Source organism: Malaclemys terrapin, chromosome 1 (assembly GCF_027887155.1).
Source record: "Malaclemys terrapin pileata isolate rMalTer1 chromosome 1, rMalTer1.hap1, whole genome shotgun sequence".
NCBI classification, from domain to species: domain Eukaryota; kingdom Metazoa; phylum Chordata; order Testudines; family Emydidae; genus Malaclemys; species Malaclemys terrapin.
The window spans coordinates 138009274-138032997 of NC_071505.1; the positions used below are offsets into that span (position 1 = coordinate 138009274).

A 23724-nucleotide genomic window follows, 5' to 3' on the forward strand; every position below is an offset into this window, starting at 1 on the left:
TAATGAGAATTAGGGAATGAGGCAGAGGTTCTAGGATCTGTGCAGCAGGCAGGACTAGCACAGCACCTCTCCCCACACGGGTGTGCATGGTGGAGTCAGGCTGGTAATCACCACCTGGAAGACCCCTGTTGAATTAAGGATGGCTGCCCAACCCATCAAACTCTCCACAGAGGCAGTGGGGGGAAGCAGCCTATGTCACCCCTGGGGAAGTAATGGCCTATGGAGATCCTCCCAGAAGAAAACTGGAGCAAATGGATTTCCTGAGGAGATGCAGAGTGTGGCTAAGGGAATAAGGAAATAACACATATCTTGTGAGATGTCTGCCACTGGGATGTCGGATCTGAATTCTGATCTGAAATCTGACTGGATTTTGGATACGCCTTCAAACCCTAATTTTAACTTTGGTGGCATCTGGATCTGAATCCAAACCCATGACCACATCAGTCCATCTCCACAGTATTTCCTCTCTATGCCATCTCAATCCCCTTCCCATTTTACACACATGCCAGCTAGGATGGCAGCTTCTAGAACAGTTTCTCTGTGATTCTCTTTTGACTTGTTCCTTTCTCTCAGCATCTCTAAAAGGCACTTTCTCCATCCCACTCGCTGTCAGTGAGAAGCTGGCTCCTGCTGCCCGGATGCTGGTCTACACCGTGCACCCTGCCAGGGAGCTAATAGCCGACAGTGCCAGATTCCAGATTGAGAAGTGCTTCAAGAACAAGGCGAGTGAACATAAGATGTTTCTATGGTTGTATAGCTTTTCTCCTATGGGAGACCTTTATTCCCTCCCCCCCCACACCCCTCTAAATCTCTGCTACAATCTTACCTTCTCGTTCCCCGTGCTGTTTCTGATCTTCTCTTACTGTGCCATTCATCTCCTTTTCCTCTCAGCCTCATGCCTTTGCTATACTGCCCCACCCTGCTTACACCTGGCTCTCATTTCCTGCCCCCCAAGTGCCCATTCTCTTTTAAAATCCACTTCTTCCAGGAATCCTTCCTAAACTGATCTGCACCTCTCTGTCCTCAACTCTTACCTCATATCTTGTTTATCCAATAGTCAATTCTTCAAGGTAGGGAACATGTGTTACTCTGTTGGCCAAATCCCATGGTACTCAGTATATTTTAATGCCATGATATATTTCTATGTAGTTATAGCTGGATGAATATTTTACAGCAAATAGTAAATTTGCCCCCAAAAATGCATTTTTTCTGAGCACTGACATTATTTGTGAACTCAGGTTGAATATGGTGAATAGTTTTGACTAAAAACAAAAATTTCAGAAGCATGGTATGTATGTTTTTAATTGGTTTCATTCGGAAATGTTTTGAGTTTGATATTTAAAACATTTCATTTGACTCCCTCAGATTGTTTTTGGTTTTTTGTTTCAGTGAGGGAAAAAAACAAATCTGTTGTTGTTGAAAACTAATCAATTTTTGTCACTGTTCGATTCAGCCACCAAACCAAAAAATCAGTGATTCCCTCAGCTCTGCCTATTGCTGAGAGAGTAAGAGTAGAATCACACTGACTGTTCCATGAACACATATGTAGGTTTGGAGCAGAGAGTTAACATTTTCAAATGCTCCTAAATCACTTAGGAGCTGTTGAAACTTTATTCATGATCTAAATATTTGTCACCTGGGAATTTATTGGGGAGTAAAGTTTTAAAATGGCTGTGATAATTCTAATTATAGATCAGTTTGGATGTTGTTATAAACTTTCACAGCTCATCCGATTTTTCTTTTTTTCAGGATTTCAGTTTAGAGGAAAGGCAGTGTAGTGCAGTAATATTTGCACATTAGGGCCAAATTCTGTTCTATCTTATATTGACTCTGATGTGAGTTACACTTAATTCATCCCAGTGTAACTGAGAGAACAATTTGGCTAATAAGATTTTGTTTGCAATTCTAATTATAATGTGATTTTTAATACAGGAAATTTACTGCTGGACTACATTGTCCAAAGTCCATAAACTGAAGCTGGGTATGTCTGTTCTTAGAGGAAAAGCAGTGATTTGTTTACAGCAGACACAAGGTGTTTATTGCAGATACATAAATAAATCCCATGGGAATAGAATATAGCACAGTAAGTGCTTACATTAGAGGAGGCAAAGGTATGTTTACTTTATTCCTCTAGCTGCTCTGGCTTTCCAGGGCTCTTAAAGGGGCAGTGGTCTTGTCCTGAAGTCATAAAAAAGAAAGAGAGAAAGTGGCAAGAGGTAGAAGTTGGGATACACTGGATGGCAGGTCCTGTGTGGATTGCCAGAAATGGAGGAAAGAACACACAGGAGCCTTTGCAGGGCCTTCATGGTCACATCGGGTCCTAGGACAGGGACTCCTAGGAGATTCTGTCTGATGATGAGGCCTTCATCCTGCAGGGAGAAGAATGAGGTTGTGGCAATGGGTAGAGGCCCGTCCATCTTGCCACAGGACCTATACGCACACACAGCAGTCCCTTGAGGGGCAGGATTTAACCCATCTGGCACCTCTGCTCAATTCCAGGTCCAGCTGCAGTTCTCCAAGAAGCAGGGGCTCCCAGCCTCTAATGTCAGCCTCCACCTTGAAGCTTCAGCCAACTCCCACTGTGCTCTGAGGGCTGTGGATGAGAGCGTGCTGCTCTTGAGACCTGAGCGAGAGCTATCTGCTGAGACTGTAAGCCCTCAAGTCCTCTACCCAGCACTGTCCAGGATAATGTGCTGCTTTCTTTCAAATTCACTCGGCTCCTATCTCTCCTCACTCTTCTCCCATCCCCTGCAGCTCTGCTGCCTTCCTCCCCATGCTGGGTCTTTCCAGTTCTGTGGTTTGATTCCTTACTTCTCTCCCCTACAAAAACACTCCATAAGAGGCAAAAGACCCCACCATCCCCTAGTGGGCAGAGCCTCCTGCTCCCACCCTCCACCAACCACTCTGGGAAACATATTAAAGAATATTTAGGTAAGTTATATTCAAGACGGCAGGGCCTGATGAAATTCATCCTAGGGTATTGAAGGAACTAACTGAAGCCATCTTAGCATTAAGATTATCTTTGAGAACTCATGGAGGACAGGGAAGGACCCAGAGGACTGGAGAAGGGCAAATATAGTACTTATCTTTAAAAAGGGGAACAAAGAGGATATGGGAAATTATACTTTGATACTTGGAAAGATACTGGAACAAGTTATTAAACAACTGGTTTGTAAGCATCTAGAGGATAATAGGTTTATCAGGAATAGCCAGCACGAATTTGCTAAGAATCAATCAGCCAGATCAACCTAATTTACTTCTTTGACAAGGTTCATGGCCTACTGGATTGGGGGGAAGCAGTAAAAGTAAACTATATCATATCTACTAAAACTTTTGACAAGTCCTACATGACATTCTCATAAGCAAACTAAGGAAATGTTATGTAGATGAAATTACTATAAGGTGAGTGCACAACTGGTTGAAAGAAATCTAAAGGAGTAGTTCTCAATGATTTGCTGTCAAACTGGGAGGGGGTATGCAGAGGGGTCCCACAGAGGTTATCCCTGGGTCAAGTATTATTCAATATTTTCATTAATGACTTGGATAATGGAGTGTCTTAAGCTTATAAAATTTGCAGATGACACCAAACTGGGAGAGGTTGCAAGCACTTTGGAGGACAGGATTAGAATTCAAAACAATATTGACAAATTAGAGAAGTGGCTTGAAATCAGGAAGATGAAATTCAGTAAAGACAAGTACAAAGCGCTTCAGTTAAGAAGGAAATATCAAATGCACAACTACAAAATGGCGAACAACCGGCTAGGTGGTCGTACTGCTGAAAATGATTTGGTGGTTATTGTTGATCACAAATTGAATATCAGTCAACACTGTGATGCAGCTGCAAAAAAGGCTAATATCATTCTGGGGTGTATTAACAGGAGTGTCGTACGTAAGATATGGGAGGTAAATGTCTCGCTCTACTCAGCAGTGGTGAGTCCTCAGCTGGAATACTCTGTCCAATTCTGGAGAGCACAAACATGATACAAGGTTTAGAAAACCTGACTGATGAGGAAAGGTTAAATAGACTTGGCATGTTTAGCGTTGAGAAAAGAAGACTGAGAAGGGACCTGATAAGTCTTCCGATATGTTAAGGGGACTGTTATAAAGAGGATGGGGATCAATTGCTCTCCATGTCCAATGAAGGTAAGTCAAGAAGTAATGGACTCAACATGCAGCAAGGGAAATTTAGGTTAGATATTAAGAAAAAAAAATCTAACCGTAAGGGTAGTTAAGCTCTGGAACAGGTTTCCAAGGGAGGTTGTGGAATCCCCATTACTGGAAATTTTTAAGAACAAGTTGAACAAACACCTGCCAGGGATGGTCTAGGTTTACGTAGTCGTGCCCCAGCTCAGGAAATGGACTAGATGACCTCTTAAGGTCTGCTCCAGCACAACATTTCTATGATTCTACAATTCTATGTCAGATTGTCTCTGCTTCGACCTGCCCTCCCAGTGCTGCTCACCTTCCTCCTGCTAAGCTGCAGCCCAAGCAGCAGAAGGTGGAGGCAGATCACACTATGACACTGATCTTCACTATTTTTTGAGTGGGGGCCATTTTGGCAAAAAACCTTCAATGTGAGAGCCACATCAACTACTATATTAACACATTACTTACTACTCCTTGATGATGTAATATTACAGAGCAACTCGTGTAACTAAAACAAAGTCTGCTTATACAATAAAATGATACTCCTTTTATAAAATAATAACCAGGGAAATATATGGAATTAAAAAGGTACCTATGCAAGTAAACTTATTAAGAGCAGAATAATGCAAAACATACTTTAAAAACTGGATGAGCGAAAGTGTACCTGTTCCTACTTGACTTTGTTCATGCAGTATTTTTAATAAGTCATCACAATCCTAGTAAGGCAGTCCAAATGTTCATTAGTCAATTTGTTCCTCTGTTTTCTTTTCAGCCCTCTGGCTGCGGGTGTGGGCTCTGGGGTGGGGCAGGGGATGAGGGGTTTGGGGTGTGGGAGGAGGCTCAGGGGTGAGGGGTTCAGGGTGCGGGGGTGTGTGTCTCAGGGCTGGGTCAGAGTGTTGGGATGTGGGGGCAGGAGGGATGAGGACTCTGGGGTGGGGCTGGGGATGTGGAATTTGGGGTGCTGGCAGGCTGCCCCAGGGCTGGGGCCAGAGGACTCCCCCAAGCCCTCTCCCTGCCGGCAGCAGCTAGCTCTGGGGAAGGGACCTCTCTGGCCCTGCTGACAGGAAGCACATAGCTCTGGGGGAAGGGGCCCCTCTCTCCCCTCCAGCAGCAGTGAGCTCTGGGGCCGGGAGAGAGGCCCACAGCAGCCTTGCAAGCCCCAACTTGCTCCCCTCCCCAGTTCCCACCCACCCTCTACCTCTCTCCTCTCCAGGTCCCTGCTGCATGGCCCTTTAGAGCTGCTGTGCAGCTATTTATAGCCTGATGCACAGCCGTGCAGCTTAGAGGGAACTTAGCAAACCGCATTTAGTGTTGATGGGAGCTGCCACTGGCTCACGGGCCTTGCAATGAAGAATACTGCACTATGGGCAGGAGTGAGGTTCCCAGTAGCAGGGAGAAAGTAAGAGCCAATCAAGGCTTGCTCTAGGCAAGAGTCTCGGCCTCCCCACCATCAGGAACCCTCTTGCCACAACAACTATTAATCACCCCCTTCTGAACTTTAGGAAGCAGCCAGGTAGGAAGGTCTGTAACATGTTAGGATTAGGCTGTGCTCTAAGGGTTAACAAAGAATCTTTCTGGAGGCTGCAATGGACGATCATGAGCCAGTAGTGTGACAATCCTAATACAGGCCAATATTGCCTGAGGGCATGTGCTCCTTCCTGGACACCACACATCAAAACAAAGCAAGGTAGACTGAAGCGAGTTCAAGAGAGGATGAGGCAAAGGTTGAGAGACCCAGACTGGTATCCTACCCCTAGCAACAGACATTACCTGGTGCATGTCCCTGTACAGATCTCTCCCCACACACAGATTCTGTGTTTGTTTCTCCTCTCACAGGTGTACAACCTACTTCCCTTGCAAGAGTTATATGGTTATTACTTCAGCGGGCTGAACCTGGAAGATGACAGCAAAGAGCCATGTGTTCCGGCTGACAACATCTTTCACAATGGCTTGTATTACATGCCTGTGTCCTCTGACTTCGGCCCAGATGTCTATCAATATTTCAAGGTAGGCATGGTGAAATTTCTTTACATTAGCCCACAATGGACTGTCACCTGGTTAGCAGTGGAAGAGGAGAGCAGGGAAGGGTGGGGGCGAAGGTGAAATTTAAGTGCCCTCCCTGGTTTTCTCCCTTGCAAATCATGAAATGCAACAGGCACCTGGTGTCAGTTATATAACCTCTTCTGCTGACACGTCCACATGCACTTAGTCTTATTGGCAGGGAAAGCAGTTTGAGTGCTGAAGTAGAGCTGGTCAGGAATTTTTCAATGACACTTTTTTTCATTAGAAAATGCCAATTTGTAAAACTGAACCTTTTCAGTGGAAAGGGTTGGCTTTGTCAAAACTGTTGTTGGTAAGGTTTATCAGATCCAGGATGGAATTTCTGGTCAAAACTAGAAAGAGAGGCCCACCTCAGAGTAGCCAATAGTCCAGTGGTTACAGCACTCATCTGGAGTGTGGAAGATGCAGCTTGAAGTCCATGTTCTGCCTGATTCAGAGAAGGATCTGGAACCTACATCTGCATATACTCACTGAGTGCTCCGACCACCAGGCAGATGGCCATTTAGAGGAAGAGTTTCTCCTGTTGAAGCTGTTTCACTTAGTCTAAGTGATTAAATATTCATTGCACCAGAAAGAGAGAGAGACTGACACTGATTCAGAGTCCTGACTCAAGCCCAGGTTTCCCACGTCCTAGGTGAGGACGCTAACCCCTAAGCTGTTGGGGATTCTGGAATGCAGTTCTCTTTCTCTCTTGGTTATTTTCACAAAAAAAAACTTTGAAAGATGTTAGTTTTGTCCCATTGTGGAATGGGAAGAATTTTGAAACCTTGAAATGTTTCCCCCCCGGCTCTATTATGAAGTGTGTAGTCTAAGGCAGGGGATAGAGCCAGAGTCAATTCTGCACTGTGGTGCAATCTTATTTCCTGCTGTTATATATTCAGCCTCCCCCTCCAGCAGTTGAGCCTCACAACATGAGAGCTGTCCTGCAGTAACAGAGGGGTGGGACTAGGTGACTCAATTTCTTTTCTAGCTGTAGACTCTCAAATTCTTTATCTGAGAGGCAGTGGACAGGCCTCCCAAGGGAAGTGATGGAAACCCAATTGTGCTTCTAATACACAGTATGGAAGAGTCCTGCACTGGCCCTCAGATAAAGGACTAGATGGGCCGTGATAGGTCTCTTGCATCTCTAGTTGCTCTGTGAAAAGGGCCTCACTTCAGCTCCATTAATGTAGTTTCTGACTGTACAGCCGGTGTCGCTAGGGTGACAAGATGATAACTCTAAAATATCGGGACAGCCGCAGGGGGAGCGCCTTTTCAATTGTTACACTCAGACAGCACATCCGGGTCTTCGGCGGCACTTCGGTGGCGGGTCCTTCAGTTGCTGATGGTCTTCGGTGGCATTTCGGCGGCGCATAATCTTGCCTCTGAAGAAAAAAGTACCCGCCGCCGGAGTGCCGCCGAAGACCCGGACATGCTGGGTGAGTGAAACAATTGAAAAGGCGCTCCCCCTGCCTGTCATCGCCGCCTAAGCAAAAAAAAAGAAATATTAATAATGATTAATAAAAAAAGGCTGCCGCGCCCGAAACAAAATATTGGGACAAATGTCGTCCTGACCGTTCTTTGGTTGGGACATGGGACAAACTGCTCAATAACGGGACAGTCCCGATTTTATAGGGACATCTGGTCACCCTCTGTGTCGCTGTCGTACGTTAGAGATTCAGCACCAAATTCCTCTGTCTTGAGCATTGTGTGTTTGTAGTGCACACACTGTATGGATTCCTGTGGCATATTCTGCATTTCTAACATGCACGGAACTCTCATTGACATTGGCACAGAAAATGCCATAGAAAGCTACAGGGGAGAAGAGAGAGAAGCTGGCCCTAGGATGGGGGAGGGGGGGAAATAGTACCACTAAGAAGAGCCTGGAGTTTAGATGGACACTGTTCACTTGTGGTATTATCCACTCTCTTGTAACTAGAAGGCTGTGGATGGGGAAGGAGGGCAGAGTGGAATAAAGCTGTACTAGGAAGCAGAGGTGGTTGATGTACTTTCTGTTTTGATTTTGAAGGAGATGGGCATGAAGGTTTTTACCAACGCTCAGCTGCGGCAGCCCGTGGTGTGTGGAAGTGTCAGACCAAGCCCTGATTTCCTTGGCCGTCCTGGCTTTGGTGGGAGTTTGTCCACAACTATGGCTACTGCGAAATTGTCAGGTAATAGTGAGAGGCAATAAAAAAAAAGATGTTTTTCCTGCATGGATCTGTGAGATTAGGAACATTTGTGGGGAGAAGGGGCACTGTGTGGACTGGACATACGAGCCTGTGTGCATGTTAGCATTCACAAATACACACATCTTTATCTGAAATCCCAATCCAGCATGGAACCAAAGTATACAGGGTTTCAGGTAATGCCAGTGGAAGCCTGTCACCTCTAAGCCACTGCTTCCAATCCAGCCCAAGAGCAGACAGCCTAGGCACTTTGGGAAATGTAATACAGACATGATGGACCAGCTGGCTATTGGTTCCAGTATGAGCAGTTTGTACTGAGAGGCAGCATGGCACTGGGATTAGAGCACAGAGTTGAGAGTCAGGAGATCTGGTGTCACATTATGGGATGCAAGCTACACCAGTAAGACATTGGTCTGCCCTCTACCTCTGGGTGCCTAAACGTGCTCGGCTGCTATGGTTTCCTGTCTGGATACTCCCAGCCAGCAGACAAGCATGCACTGAGTGTCTGTGTGTTGTGCAAACCTGCTTCAGCAGCCCGGACTCCAGCAGCCTGCTTGTTATACTACAGCCAGACTCTGGTATCCACTAGCCTTGGTTACTACTAGCCAAGTGACCCCAGCAAACCTCAGTCCTGAATTTCCTCAAAACCATGTGCTCTGAAGTGTCCAGCCCTCTGCTGGACCACTCAAAGATATAATAAGGTTCATTTCTTCCTTTAAAGAGACAGTACTAGGAGCTTGCCGCATTAACTGGAGTTAACAATTACTTCAGTTCAGACACGGCACGGGGCTGGTTTAGATTAAAACAAGTTTATTAACAACTGGACATAGGTTAAGTGATGCTAAGTAAAAGAAATAAAGGTTGAGATGGCTATAAGCAAATGAAAGTTAAAACATGCACCTAAAAGTCTAAATCTTGTCTAGCAAGGCACAGTCTTTGTTTAAGATGATTTCATTGACCATCTACTCTTAGTCCAGCTCGGCTGATTGTCTCTCAGTCAGGATCTTCCATAGAAGTACAAGGTGCTGGCTTCCCCTGTCGTCTTAGATGTAAGATAAAGATGAAGTCTCTTTCTGTCCCTTATATTCCCAAAGAATTGTCTCCGTTCTCAAAGTTAGGAAGGCGTATTCAGTCTCCTGTGTCTCTCTGGGATGCAAGAGCCATGATAATTCTGTCTCTCAAGTCTGTCTCCCCTGCTGGTTTGCTTGATAACTTTGTTCATGGCTAATATTTAAGCTGAGGTAAACACACATTCTTTGCCTAGGGCAGACCTGTTTATCACCTTTACCTAGGCTAGGTTGTTTTCTTACACATCTTCCAGTAACATTATACAGAATCAATTCATAACTTCACATCTAAGGTTAACACGTGCATTTTACAATGATATACATGACTAGTGTGCTATTACTTTTCAAGTGATACCTTACAAGATATATTTTGAACAAACATCATTGCAGTAGCATATGGGGTGTGAATTCAGGGGCACTTAGAGTCACACCTGGGTTTTACTTCCAATTCTGTCATTGATTCCCTGGGTGACCATTGGCAAGTCAAACAGCCTCCTTTGTGTCTGTCAAACTGGGTTTGCAATACCTACTTCACAGGAGTGTTGTAGGGACTGGTTAATGTATGCGCAGATATCTGTAGTCCTCAGTTAGAAGGGGCTACATAAATGCAAAGACTTGCCACTGTTGTCCAAAGATACTCCCCTCTCTAAAGCTGGTTGGTAATTTTTCAATGAAACCATTTGTGAAACAGGTTCATATTCAACAGATCTCCTGACTTGAAAACAACATTGAAATGAAAAGTTTTGAAATTGTCAAAATGTTTCATTTCATTATTTAAAAAAATCTGTTTTTCCAATTTGAAATTACTTTCTGTTGCAAAATTTAAGATAGGTATACTGAAAAAGGATAAAAAAGAAAAAAGGGTCAAAACTGAAATGAGACATTTTGCCATTATTTAAATAAATAATTCAGTTGGTCCTGAACCAATTTTTTTCCAGTTCACAAATATTTTTGAGATTTCAACTTTTTATCCCAGTTTGAGATTAATCTTTGTCCTGGACTTTGAATATTGACCTGATCCTGAATAAGGGACAGGCACTGTATGATTTAGTATGTGAACATTTTATTCTAACTTTGCCCTTAATAAAAAAGTTAAAAAAAAAAGTTGATCTCTTGAAAATATCCGAGGGATGGGGAAAACTGTTTCCCACTCATCTCTAACCCAGCTCACCACTGGGTGGCCTGTATGAAGTGAGCTGGTGGGTCTCAGTCCAGTTCTGGGTGATATAGGCGGCCACATTCAAAAACTCCCCACTACAACTGGAACTCAATAGAAGATTGAATTCCCTGCTTAGCCCTAGAGGTTTTCTCTCCTGAACAAGTTTGAGGCACATTGGTATTGGGGTGGGGACAGTAATTTTACAGTTTTGGGGATAAACACTGTGGCAACAGTTTTATCCATATGCAAAGGCCATTCTGCGATTGTACCTTTGCTAAATGCACTGGGTTTAAGCAAGCTCCCCATTCTCCCTTAACAGAGACTGTCTCTGCAGATGATTCTCGAGGCAGAGTCATGACTGAGACTGTTCGGAAATTCTTCCCCGAGACATGGATTTGGGATCTCTTTTCAGTAGGGTGAGTATTGCTTATTCTGTCTTCTCATCTTCTTTTTAAGGGCCCACTATTGCCCTGAAAGGCATCAGGAAGGGCATGGAACACTACCTATAGCCAGCTTCCTCCCCGCATCCCTGCATGGTGATATTGTTCAAGGCTGTCAGTACATGTTCCCAAATAATGCATCCAGCATGTCAGACTTGGCTAGCGAGAGGAAGGAGTGTCTTGTCACTTAAGTGGAGTCACGAACTCATGGTCTTATTCCATGTTCTGCCACTGATTGTTCTGTTACCTCAGGCAAGTGGCATGTAGGAGAATTTTCTAGGGGCTTCTCTTCAGGGGATTTGAGTGATGAGTTTTGAGCACTCAGACAACAAGGGGAATTCTCCAAGTAGAACATGGGCAGTGCTCACTCTGCTGACTCTCTGAAAAATCTGTCTCTACTGAGTACCGCATACATGCTCTGCCCCATTCCCTCTAGTTCCACTGGCAAGGCCAACATTGTATTCACCATCCCTGACACCATCACCGAATGGAAAGCCAGCGTTTTCTGTTTGGAGAAGGAGTCTGGATTTGGTATCTCTGCACCCACCTCCCTGACAGCCTTCCAGCCTTTCTTTGTTGACCTGACCTTGCCCTATTCCATCATCCGGGGGGAAGACTTCCTCCTTAGAGCCAACGTCTTCAACTACCTGGACAGGTGCATCAAGGTATGTCCTCTTCTTCTCACTCTGATTAAATGTGTCCCCCATAACCTGGAAGATACCACATCTTTTCCAGGACTCCTGCCTGTGTGGCTAAAACAAGCAGCAATGTGGTAAATTTGTTAAGACCTATCGGTATTATGGCAAATCAGCCTGGTTGCGCCAATCCTGGGCCACTACAGAGCAGAGACAGAGCTTGCTGAATTGTGTCCTGGGAGTGAGATACAAGCAAACCTCCGTGGGGAGTTGAAAAGACCAGAAATATGGGTGTGTACATAGCATAGACTCTAACTCATAGACTCTAAGGTCAGAAGGGACCATTGTGATCGTCTAGTCTGACCTCCTGCACAACACAGGCCACAGAATCTCACCCACCCACTCCTGTAATGAACTCCTAACCTATGTCTGAGCTATTGAAATCCTCAGAAGACGGTTTAAAGACTTCAATGTGCAGAGAATCCTCCAGCAAGTGACCCGTGCCCCATGCTGCAGAGGAAGGCGAAAAACCCCCAGGGCCTCTGCCAATCTGCCCTGGAGGAAAATTCCTTCCCGACCCCAAATATGGCGATCAGCTAAACCCTGAGCATGTGGGCAAGCATCATTCATGCTTCAGGGTTCTTTACAATTCTGTTGACTTTAGTGGGGCTACAGAGGCTGTAAGTCAAGGCAGAACCTGGACCTGGGCCTCCCAAAGTGTAAGCACCAGGGGTTGGGGGTGGGGAGTTGAGCCTGGTCAGATTCTGACTCCTGTCTAGGGTGTAGGGTACAGAGACCATCAGAATCAGTGCTTGTATCAGTGGAATGTTTGCCTAGGCAGAGGCGCTCTACAGCTTCTGAAAGCTGGGATAAATAGCCTGCACTTCTTGTGCACCAGTCAGCATCATGAGGCAGAGCTTTCTGCCCTTCAGGACAGAAGGTGCAAGAGACATGTTCTTTCTAGTTACCCATAGGGGGATTCTGCCTACCTCACTACCCTCAGGCAGAACACATCCAATAACAGTGGGGTGCACCCACACTCCTCAATAGCTTACACACAACCTAAAGGGGACTTGCGAAAAATATTTGTACCCACTTTTGCTTTTTTGCATTGTATCCAAAAAGCTAGATTTCCCGCCCCTCTGGTTTTCATTTTTTTTTTCTGCTTGATTTTAATATTAAATCAACTCTCATTTTATCCTCTTTTTGGTGGAGGTCTCCTAGGATAACTGGAAAACTACAGTGGGAACTTTCTTAGCCCTTAATTAAAGACGTGTGTTTGAATCATCAGAAAAAGACTTTTCTCATTACTGTTTGTTAAGAGTCTGTGTTAAATAGATGTTAACAAACAAAAAGCCACCAGAGTTTTAAACAGTTTAAATCCTTTTTCCTCTCCAGCTCTTGTGATGTCATAATCCCTTTCCAGTTTTCCTAGTAGTCCTGCAACAAAACACAGAAATCTAGAAATCAGAAAAATGTTGGGAAGAAAAAGTAACAACCCTTGGTGGCCTTCAATATACCCCATAAAGCAGCAAAAAAGAGCTCGGGCAATGGTTTCCTATGCAGATCTCCTGGAAGGCGTTAGCACCTTTTGTACTGAGTGAGAGCATGGGTGCTGGTCAGTATATTAGGTTATCTGCTTCCATGGTATATTTCATGTCCCTATTGATGTCTACTAGAGACAGGCAGAAGATAGCTCTGTTAAGGTGTCCCCTGAAGTGTTGCCCGTCCAATACCACAGCATCCCCTGTCCCGGTTCTGTCCCATAGTGTTGGCATTGGATACCCACTGGAGATAGGCAGAAGGGAGTTCCTGTAATGCTGACCCTGTTTGTGTCAGACATAGCCTGCACCACATCAGTATTTCTCTCCTGCTCTCAGGTTGGTATTTTGCTAGCCAATTCCCAGGATTACCAGGCTCAGCTCCTTTCCCCAAATGGAGATGATGGATGCGTGTGTGCCAATGAGAGGAAAACCTATGTCTGGAATATTATCTCAAAAAAACTCGGTAAGTTTCTGCACAACTTTCTGTCCTGTGACTGATGCTAGTCTATTCATGTGTCACCAGAAAGCCCATCCCTAACCAGTCCATCTTCTGAGTCCATAGAGCTTGGAGCTGTATTGCCACAACTTTGCTTGCTTGGGAGGTGCTCTATAGAGAGCTGCATTGCCCTGGCCCTTTCCATGTATAGAGCTCAGAGCTCCATTACCCCATGGCTGCTCATCAATGGTGACTAAACAGTCATAGAATCATAGAATATCAAGGTTGGAAGGGACTTCAGGAGATCATCTAGTCCAGCCCCCTGCTCAAAGCAGGACCAATCCCCAACTAAATCATCCCAGCCAGGGCTTTGTCAAGCCTGATCTTAAAAACCTCTAAGGAAGGAGATTCCACCACTTCCCTAGGTAACCCATTCCAGTGCTTCACCACCCTCCTAGTGAAAAAGTTTTTCCTAATATCCAACCTAAACCTCCCACACTGCAACTTGAGACCATTACTCCTTGTTCTGTCATCTGCCACCACTGAGGACAGCCTAGCTCCATCCTCTTTGGAACCCCCTTTCAGGTAGTTGAAAGCAGCTATCAAATCCTCCCTCATTCTCTTCTGCAGACTAAATAACCCCAGTTTCCTCAGCCTCTCCTCATATGCTCCAGCCCCCTAATTATTTTTGTTGCCCTCCACTGGATTCTTTCCAATTTTTCCACATCCTTCTTGTAGTGTGGGGCCCAAAACTGGACACAGTACTCCAATGAGGCCTCATCAATGCCGAATAGAGGGGAACGATCACATCCCTCAATCTGTTGGCAATGCTCCTACTTATACAGTCCAAAATGCTGTTAGCCTTCTTGGCAACAAGGTCACACTATTGACTCATATCCAGTTTCTCATCCACTGTAACCCCTAGGTCCTTTTCTGCAGAACTGCTGCCTGGCCACTTGGTCCACCAGCTGACCTGCAAAGTTCCATACTGCAGCTTTGTCACATGTAGAAATCTGCTAACATCAGCCATCACGCTGGGCAACGGAAGTAACTTTTTCTCTTTATCGGGTGTTATTCCAGGTGATGTGTTGTTCAGTGTTACTGCTGAGACCAAGAAGAATGGTGGGAAGTGTGGGAACAGAACATCTGGGAGGCCGGAGATAGGGTGGAAGGACACCCTGATTAGAACCCTGTTGGTTGAGGTACAGTGGAAAGCTCTGTCTCTCTGTCTGAACATCCCTCCCTTCCGTGAAGAGTGCAGCAAGTATGTGTGAAAGCAAGTCTAAGTATTTGAGGTGCTCTAAAGCGCACCAGGCTTGGATCCAGTGCCAGCCAGCTGGGATAGGGCTGGGTGTTCAGTTTAGGAGCGATGCCACTACCATCAAGAGTGTTGTTGGGAGGATGAGTGTTTGGTGAATATGATGGAGGTCAGAGTGTGTGAGCCAGCCCACCCTGAAACCCCTCGCTCTTTCTAACTGCAGTGCTGGAGAGTTTGTCCTGCCTGCTGCGTTAGCCAGCCTGGGGTCAGACAGGCCATGCTGATGTAGCCACTTTGTAGAAAAGGACTCCTTCTCCAAGCCCAAAATACCCTGTGCATGGATTCACTGTGTTTGCATCCTACACTTAGGCAGAGCCATAACTGGGACCAGCATACGTATGATCCACAGGATGCAAATCCACCAGGAGAGTTGAAATGAAACTCCCACAGGCCTCTCAGAACTCTGCTTAGCATTTCCTAGTCATAAACTGCATCTGACTCAATCCAGCTAGCAAGCAATGGTATATGTAGGGCACCTAGCACCATGTTTAAGCACTAGCCCTGCATCTATGACAGCTGTCCCCTGTCTGGCAGGAATATTACCATCCTGTATATCATCTTAAACTGGGACATTCAGGGACTGCCAATAAAAGCTTTGCACCCCACCATCCTTTATATCAAACTATATTACTCACAAGTGACAAAGCCCTTACTGAGTTATGCTGGGGGAAGTAAAGAGAGGGGCGGACTGAAGCAGATGGAAGAGAAATACAGTAAGTTTCCCCCATCCCCTTGTGTAATAGAGGGAAGAAGAAAGGGAAAGACTCCACAAACCCAAAACCAATTGTCTAGAGCTCCCGTGAAGTAGCAGCCAGATCATGGATGTGTCTGGTCCCTAGAGTCTGGGTATAATACCCTGATTACTTGATAGTGCAGACATGGGGATGGCTTTTCATTGGACCATTTTCTTATGTAACATTCATTCTGATGTGCTGTATGTGTCTCCTCTCTCTCTCCCCTCCACTGACCAGCCTGAAGGCATCGAAAAGGAGGTGACCCAGAGCTCCCTCATCTGCACAAAGGGTAAGGGCATCTCTCCAAATTCTGTACCTGTTGACTGGGACCAAAGCTCTTTCCCTCAGCACTAATTAATAATTTTGTAAATCCCTGACCCATCCGCCTTTCATGGAGGCACTGTTCAGCTGGCACCTAGATGTGTGAGGAAGGATGGTCCAGGAGTTAGAGTGCTAGTCTGGCAGTGGAATGATGAGAGTTCAATTCCCTGCTGTGCCACTAACCACCCTAAGTGATCTGCCCAAGGTCACACAGGAATGTCTACACTGCATACTAAGCCCAGGTTCTGACTCAGGTTTGGGCCCAAGCCCCCCTTCTGTTCACATGCAAATCAGTCTGACTTGGGTACAGCAAGCACTCATGATCTGGCTCCTAGAACCCTGCTCAGGGGTGGGTCAGAGCCTGAGTCCTGCTGTGACTTGGGTCCAAGTCCTGTCTTTTGCAGTGTGGCACAGGTCAAGCTGCAGCTCCTGGTCAGAGTATGCAGGATGAATGTGTTAGCACAGCACTGAGACCTGGGTCTGCCAGTTGCAATCCTCTGTTTACAACGCAAGGTGGATGTTCAAGCACAGTCCCACAGACCCGGGTTTAGTGTGCAATGTAAACATGTCTCTGTGTCTCAGTTCATTTAGTGGCATAATAGCACTTGCTAATAGTGCAGGGGGCCATATAACTACCAAAGATACATAGTTCACTGGGACATTTCAAGCATGTCCTGGCCCCCCTGAAGGCATATTTGATTAATGTCTTCCCCCAGAGTTTAATTTTTCAGTTTCCTTCTCCCAGTGAGGATGGAAGATAGGGCTGGGAGTGGAGAGACAGAAAGGAGACAGGGGAGCCTTAGAATGAATTTGCCATGAAGAGGGATAAGTAGCCAAGTTGCTGTGAAGGCCGTGGAAGACCACTTGCTAATGGAGGGAGCAAAAAAGAGGACTCTAACCCTCACCAACCCCCCACATTAAGTGTCTTGCTGAAGATGCTCCTTCAACCTGGGTTCCTGGCCACCACAAGTGTCATCACATCCTGTGAGCACTGGCCTTGCCTATATACGTTGACTTCTGTGGACTGTGGTAACTTACAACACCTGAGGATTTGCCCCATTTTGTCTGGCTTTCACTATATTAGTTTTACTTTGTCTCCTTCACTCTTGACTATTGTTATGCTCTTGGGGGCAACAGTAACAGTTTCCATATACTGTTCTCCATTGTGGGTGTCTTCTGATGTTCATTCATTTTAACTTTTATAAGCAGTGCTTAGTTGCTATAATCAAATTCCTGATATAAATGATCAAAATTAATCTAATATTTCCCCGCAGATGCTGCAGCCACGGAACCAGTGTCTCTGAAGCTGCCTGAAAACCTGGTGGAAGGATCAGCCAGAGCCTCTTGTTCTGTCACTGGTAAATCTATTAAGTTTTGTATTGAGATTCTTACATCTCAGGAAAGGCAAACTTCTGAGCAACAAGGCTTATTCCTGCCTCTTTGAAAGTAACCAGCCAGCTTTGCAGTGGTAGAAGACATCCTCTTTGCCAGAGAAGAGAAACCCAGGTTCTTGATGTTGGTGATACTCCTCTCTTTTGGTATAAAGGGGTTATTGGCACTTGTTTGGGTTGATTCAATTGTTTGCCACTCATGCCAAATGCACCCATCCTAAACTCATGCCAATAAAACCTTTGCACCCTACCATCCTATATATTAAGCTATATTACTCACAAGAGACAAAGCCCTTACTGAGTTATGCTGGTCCTCCCAAAATCATGCTAATAAATGCATTATGCCACCGTACCCCATCATTTGCTCTGTATGTGCCATGCTTTCTAGAAATACTATTTTAGCAATGTTGTAGCAAAGGGTATTTTAAAAGCTTTATTAAAATACTTTTGTATCTCTCTGTGAGTTCAGTTATCCAGGCCTTGGAAGGAGAAAAAATAGAAATTAATACAATTTTAGAAACCTCTAAATATTTCACCCAAATATCATTTTGAAATAAATATTTGCATTGCAGTTCTAAGGCCTGATATCTTGGGATGTACGAAGCCTTAGGTCTGGTCTATACTACCCGCCTGAATCGGCGGGTAGAAATCGACCTCTTGGGGATCGATTTATCGCGTCCCGTTGGGACGCGACAATCGATCCCCGAATCGGCGCTCTAACTCCACCAGCGGAGGTGGTAGTAAGCGCCGCCGACAAAAAGCCGCAGAAGTCGATTTTGCCGCCTTCCTCACAACGGTGTAAGTCAGCTGCAATACGTCGAATTCAGCTACGCTATTCACGTAGCTGAATTTGCGTATCTTAAATCGACTCCCCGCTGTAGTGTAGATGTACCCTTAGAAACAATTGATGGGTGTCCCATAGAGCAGTGGTTCTCAAAGCCGGTCCGCTGCTTGTTCCAGGAAAGCCCCTGGCAGGCTGGGCCGGTTTGTTTACCTGCCACGTCCGCAGGTTCGGCCGATCGAGGTTCCCACTGGCCGCGGTTTGCCACTCCAGGCCAATGGGAGCTGCGGGAAGGGCGGCCAGCACATCCCTCGGCCCACGCTGCTTCCCGCAGCCCCCATTGGCCTGGAACGGCAAACCCCGGCCAGTGGGAACCGCAATTGGCTGAACCTGCGGACACGGCAGGTAAACAAACCGGCCCCACGGGCTTTCCCTGAACAAGCAACAGACCGGCTTTGAGAATCACTGCCATAGAGGAACTAAAAATCCTTCCACTGAAGTGTTATGAAGCAGTGTTCCCAAAGTTTTTCATAGTGGGGGCAATATTTTGGTACAGAGAATGCCTCCTGAACATGTTTTTCCATCACCTGATTCATGATCACCCAGATACGCTTCTCCATTTCATGCCATCCCTGTGGCAACTACAGCAATTTCTTACATGGAGAGGTAACATTTGGAAAATATTTGATGTATTTCAACTCTCTCGTAATGCATTTTAACAGCTGGAAATAAAGAGAAAATGCTGGTAGCATGTGACCAGCCAGCTCTTTATGGACAATCAGCAAGGGCTGTGGAGACCACAGTTTGGAAACTTCCGCTCTGAAGTGCCCATTTCTAGCCCTGTTGGGTTGGGAGTTCTTAAACCTGTCCAGGGCTCTTTTGCCCAGGCTGAACTGACAAGTATAACTTTCTTGGGATAAGGAAGAAACCTTTCCTGGCTGGGTATTTTTTGTTCTTAAATAAAAACGAGCTGCTTGAAGCTTTGCAGGCATTTGCCATGTTCAATATATTTCTGGTGCAGATTAGCTGGCAAAGTGCAGGTGTGGAGGGCAAAGGGGCATGAGGTGTGGGGGTTTCTTGTTTGGGGTTTTTCGCTGTCTTCTACTTTAGACCAGAACAAATCTGTCCTCCTGTGCTCGGGATTCAAGGACTACTGAGAAAAGCAGTGGCAGAATCTCTGCAACTAGGGGTTAATTCTAGAATCTCTGTCAGGATCTTGAGGGTCCCTGGCTATTGTACTGATATTATTGTTCTGTAGTACATATTAGCTTTGCAGATTCTGATGTTGGCTCTGTGTGAAACTCACTCCCTATGTCTCTATTCCCAGGCGATATCCTGGGCACAGCCATGCAGAACCTGCAGCAGCTCCTCCAGATGCCCTTCGGCTGCGGGGAGCAGAACATGGTCCTGTTTGCCCCCAACATCTACGTCCTGGACTATTTGAATAAGACGGGGCAGCTGAGTGAGGAGACCAAATCCAAGGCCATCAGCTACTTAGTCAGTGGTGAGGGGCCTCTCCTTAACTTGTGACACCCTCCTGCCTCCATTGATAGCATGCACTACAAAGTTACCCTGGTAGCTCCACATTTTTCATTTAACTAAGCATACTGAACCATGTAGCTGCCTTGTAATAACCTGCTGACCTGCTTGTTCCTGCAAATCAATTGGTAGTTCTGCTTGAAATTGCTCCTTACATCATCCTGCCTCTTCTATCCCCTCCCCACCCACCTTTTCACCTTGTTTGAGGTTCACTCCATGTATGTCGTGTCTTCCTGCCCCTTCCAAATGTCTGTTTTTTTGGGTTTTTTTGTTCCTTAGTACGCTCTCCTTGCTCCTTTCCACCAGGCTTTGATGCCAAGTCAATGTTCTTCTGCTCCCCTCAGTCCCTCAGGCTCATCCCCCATTTGATTCCTCTAATTCGGGTTCTGGATTTATTTGATGACAAATTAAAATGGGATTTTGTTGGTTTTAATCAGGAAACATTTCCTCCTCCTTGTGTGTTCAGGGTACCAGAAGCAGCTGTCATACAAACACCCGGATGGATCCTACAGTATCTTTGGGACCAGAGATAAGGAAGGAAACACATGGTGAGAGCTGGGAAGCTGGCTGAGGCCTGAGCTGATAATGAATCCATGAGCTGCAGATGAAAGACACACACTAAATAAATCAAACACACATGTAAAGAGCATGGACTAGAACTCTAGTTCTAATGCTCTAAGAACAAACATCTCTACCAGTGATGCTAAAGGAGAACTCTCTTAGCTGCTACTGGCAGTAGGTCCCTTTTTCTTCTCTGTAGACTCACCCACTTGAGGTGACATGATCATATACATGGACACAAAGCCAGCATTTTACAGATAGATTAAAGAAACAGTTCTATCCCATCATCTGTCGCTCATTCCTCTCCTGGCCTGTGTGTAGGAAGGGAAGGTACCTGCATTGAGTTTTGATGCTTTAGACTCCAAGTGACTGCTCATATCTGTGCTGTTCTCCTTCAGGCTCACCGCCTTCGTATACAAGTCATTCGCACAAGCCAAGCGCTATATCTTTATTGATGACCATGTCCAGTCCCAAACTCTGATCTGGCTCTCAAGCAAACAGAAGTCAAGTGGTTGCTTCCAAAGTGTTGGGAAACTCTTCAACAATGCCTTGAAGGTGACACATTTCTGCTCCCTGCTGAACTTCCTGTCCTGCCACTGGAAAAGCACTTTCTTACCTCTGCTAAATCGCATCCTTAATCCCTAATTTCCCCCTTCCACTGGGATAACTCTTCGGATATAGACAATTAATAATGTCAGAGTTTAATAGATTTCATTTTCCAAAGCATATCTTTGATCTCATAAATCTGTTTTCTTTCCCCAGTTTCCCAGCACCTACACTTTATCTCAGACACTACAGAACAAAGTTGAAGGAGTTCTTTGCTTGCTGCATCTAGGGGCTCCTCTCCCACATCCTCTTAGGCAAGCAGCTGCCCCTATGAGAGGTTGCTAGGCTCACTCTTCTCCCTTAAGCGGGCCGGCTCCAGGCACCAGCTTAACAAGCAGGTGCTTGGGGTGGCCAAGGGAGAGGGGCGGCACCTGCGGCAATTCAGGGGTGGCAGGTCCCTCACTCCCTCTAGGAGCAAAGGACCTACCACCGCCGATCGTGGCTTTTTTTTTTCCCAATTGCCACTGCCGATTGCGATCACGGTTTTTTGTTTTTTTTTGCTTGGGGCGGCAGAAATGCTGGAGCCGGCCCTATCCTTAAGAACTGCTTCCACAGCTGGCCAGGCTCTTCATTGTAAAGAACTCGGCCAGCAATAGAAGCAGAGGCAATCCGATGTGACCAGCAAACACTGGTGATCAGTTTGAGAACTGCTATCCTGAACTCTCTGTCCAGGCATAACAGGGTAATAACCCAATATGGGAACCACTCTGGTGTGGTAGGTCAGTGAAACAGTCCAGGGGGAGGAGAAGGCAGTTCCCTCCCCCCCTGGAATGACTAGTTCTGTCGTGTGTTTTATTCAGGGAGGAGTCGATGACGAGCTTTCACTGACAGCCTACATCACCACAGCTTTGCTTGAGGCTGGACACCCCAGCTCGGTAAGGATTCCTTCACTATTGTTATCCTGCCTTAATTGGTTTCAGTCAGTTGGCTTGGCCCCAGAATCTGTTACAAATTTGCCTGGGTACTGGAAGTGATGACCCACAGGGACATGTCTGCATAGAATGGGTATGCATTCATTGCTGTTAATAAAGAAAAGGGGCTACATGCTACCCCCAGTCTTCAAGCAGAAATTCCACTGCAGTCTATAGGGTCTTGGGCAGTATATGGCTCAGTGTAACTTCTGATTAAATGAAATGCTAGATGTGCCCGCAAACTTGTCAGGCTCTTGTGCTTGTATTATATCTCAGCCTTAAACATGAGTCACTCAGGACCAGGAGAAAGTTCAGGGCAGACCCTTGAAACATCCAAATGTGCCTGTTAACTCGTGTATCTCTGACTATGTGCAGAGGTGGAGTAAGCTCCAGTTCAGTTCTGATGAATGATACACATGCTGCAGCCAGTTAAAAATGTAAAAGTCCATTAAAATGAGGGACAAGTTGTCTTGCTTTACAGTGGTTGGCGTCAGGGAGAGCAAAGGTTGGGTCTTAGACCCTAAAATGTCAGACTTCCTGACTTGTATTTTCCATACATTTTCTTAGCAGGTGTTCTGTTTCTGTCTGAGGAGCTTGCTTCCTCCTGGCCTATATTCTGCAGTAGTGAAGACATGGAGTCAAATTCTGATCTCAGTGACGTTGGGGTAACTTCATTTACTTCAGTGTAAATCCAGGACAACACCATATATGTCCATGGATTGACACTGGAGGCACTGAGAGCAGAATCTGGCCCATAATGTTGAGTTTGTCCATGACTACAGAATGTGATTACCAATGGAAGTTTAATAACTTATTGTAGAGCTAAGAAGAAGCAGTGGACTGGAAGGGGGACAGAATGAGCTCTCATTTATACTCAAATTTTAACTTCAGTAACGAAACCAAAGGCACTCCTGTGTTATGATGTTTCCCTAGTCTGAAAATCCTTGTTTTCGGGATGTCATGCTGCCCCTTCTGCAGTCCTTTTGGACCTAGAATATTCCATGTTCACTGCAGTGATGGTGGGCAGATAAAGTGAGCCTGGAATGTTCTGGAACAGAAATATTTGTCTGTGTGAAGATGTACGTCCCACACACACACACAGATCTAATTTATTTCTTTATAGCACCCCGTGGTCCGAAATGGCCTGTTTTGCTTGGAGGCTGCATCTGGAGAGGAAATCAGCAAAGTTTACATCCAGGCACTCCTGGCCTATATCTTCTGCCTGGTCGGCAATGAGGGGAAATGTGACTTCTTCTTGAAGGAGCTGGACAAATCAGCTAAGAAAGTCGGTGAGTGTCACCTAGTTTTTCTGGGATATTAGCACTGATGGCAGATGGGCCTACCTAGATGATACTGCCACCTTTAATTCTTGTGTTCAAATATAGAAACCATGGTAACTTTATTTGTCATGGAGTTTCACTCATTAGAAATACATAGGGAGATAGGCAGGCCCATAGGTAGGCCAGTTGAAATGGAGATGCTGAGCAGATCTGTGGTTTTGTTTTTAACACACAGCCCAGATTAACCCTCCTCTCCACATACTGATGGAGCCCTTGACTGTCATGTCCACCTCCCTACCTCAACCAGGCCTCCCAAGTTCCCCTCCTCCTGTGCAAATAGGTGCATGCAGATGTGCAATATTATGTAATACTTTGACACCAAACTTTTTGGTTATCAATTATGAGAATTTACTGGGCCTGATTCTGACCTCCCTTTCACTGGTGCAAATCAAGGGTAGCTGGAAGGAGAGAACTGGGACAAGTGTCTCTCTTGCTTTAGTTCTAGCCTTTTCTCTCAATCTATCTGTCTTATCTTTTTATGTGACTATTCTGTAGCAAGGGTGACAGCTTGTGGCACACAAATATAATTGCATTCTAATCCCAATATCCCCAAGGCCAGATGGATGAGT

General features: G+C 45.6%; 1 protein-coding gene across 3 annotated transcripts in view; it reads left to right on the forward strand.

Annotated features, from left to right (window-relative positions):
• LOC128843613 (ovostatin-like) overlaps positions 1–23724 on the forward strand; it is a 372466-nt gene that overhangs the window by 18703 nt on the left and 330039 nt on the right. The window contains exons 14-28 of one of the 3 annotated variants that reach the window (XM_054040572.1): positions 574–722; positions 2500–2649; positions 5983–6153; positions 8216–8357; positions 10918–11014; positions 11475–11703; positions 13554–13680; positions 14734–14855; positions 15943–15994; positions 17301–17384; positions 19526–19702; positions 20204–20285; positions 20697–20853; positions 21705–21779; positions 22939–23104. The exons of 1 other annotated variant lie outside the window; for it this stretch is intronic. In XM_054040572.1, the coding sequence (XP_053896547.1) occupies positions 574–722; positions 2500–2649; positions 5983–6153; positions 8216–8357; positions 10918–11014; positions 11475–11703; positions 13554–13680; positions 14734–14855; positions 15943–15994; positions 17301–17384; positions 19526–19702; positions 20204–20285; positions 20697–20853; positions 21705–21779; positions 22939–23104 (1980 nt within the window). The remainder of the gene's footprint in view (positions 1–573; positions 723–2499; positions 2650–5982; positions 6154–8215; positions 8358–10917; positions 11015–11474; positions 11704–13553; positions 13681–14733; positions 14856–15942; positions 15995–17300; positions 17385–19525; positions 19703–20203; positions 20286–20696; positions 20854–21704; positions 21780–22938; positions 23105–23724) is intronic. One more of the 3 variants, XM_054040581.1, reaches the window with a different exon arrangement.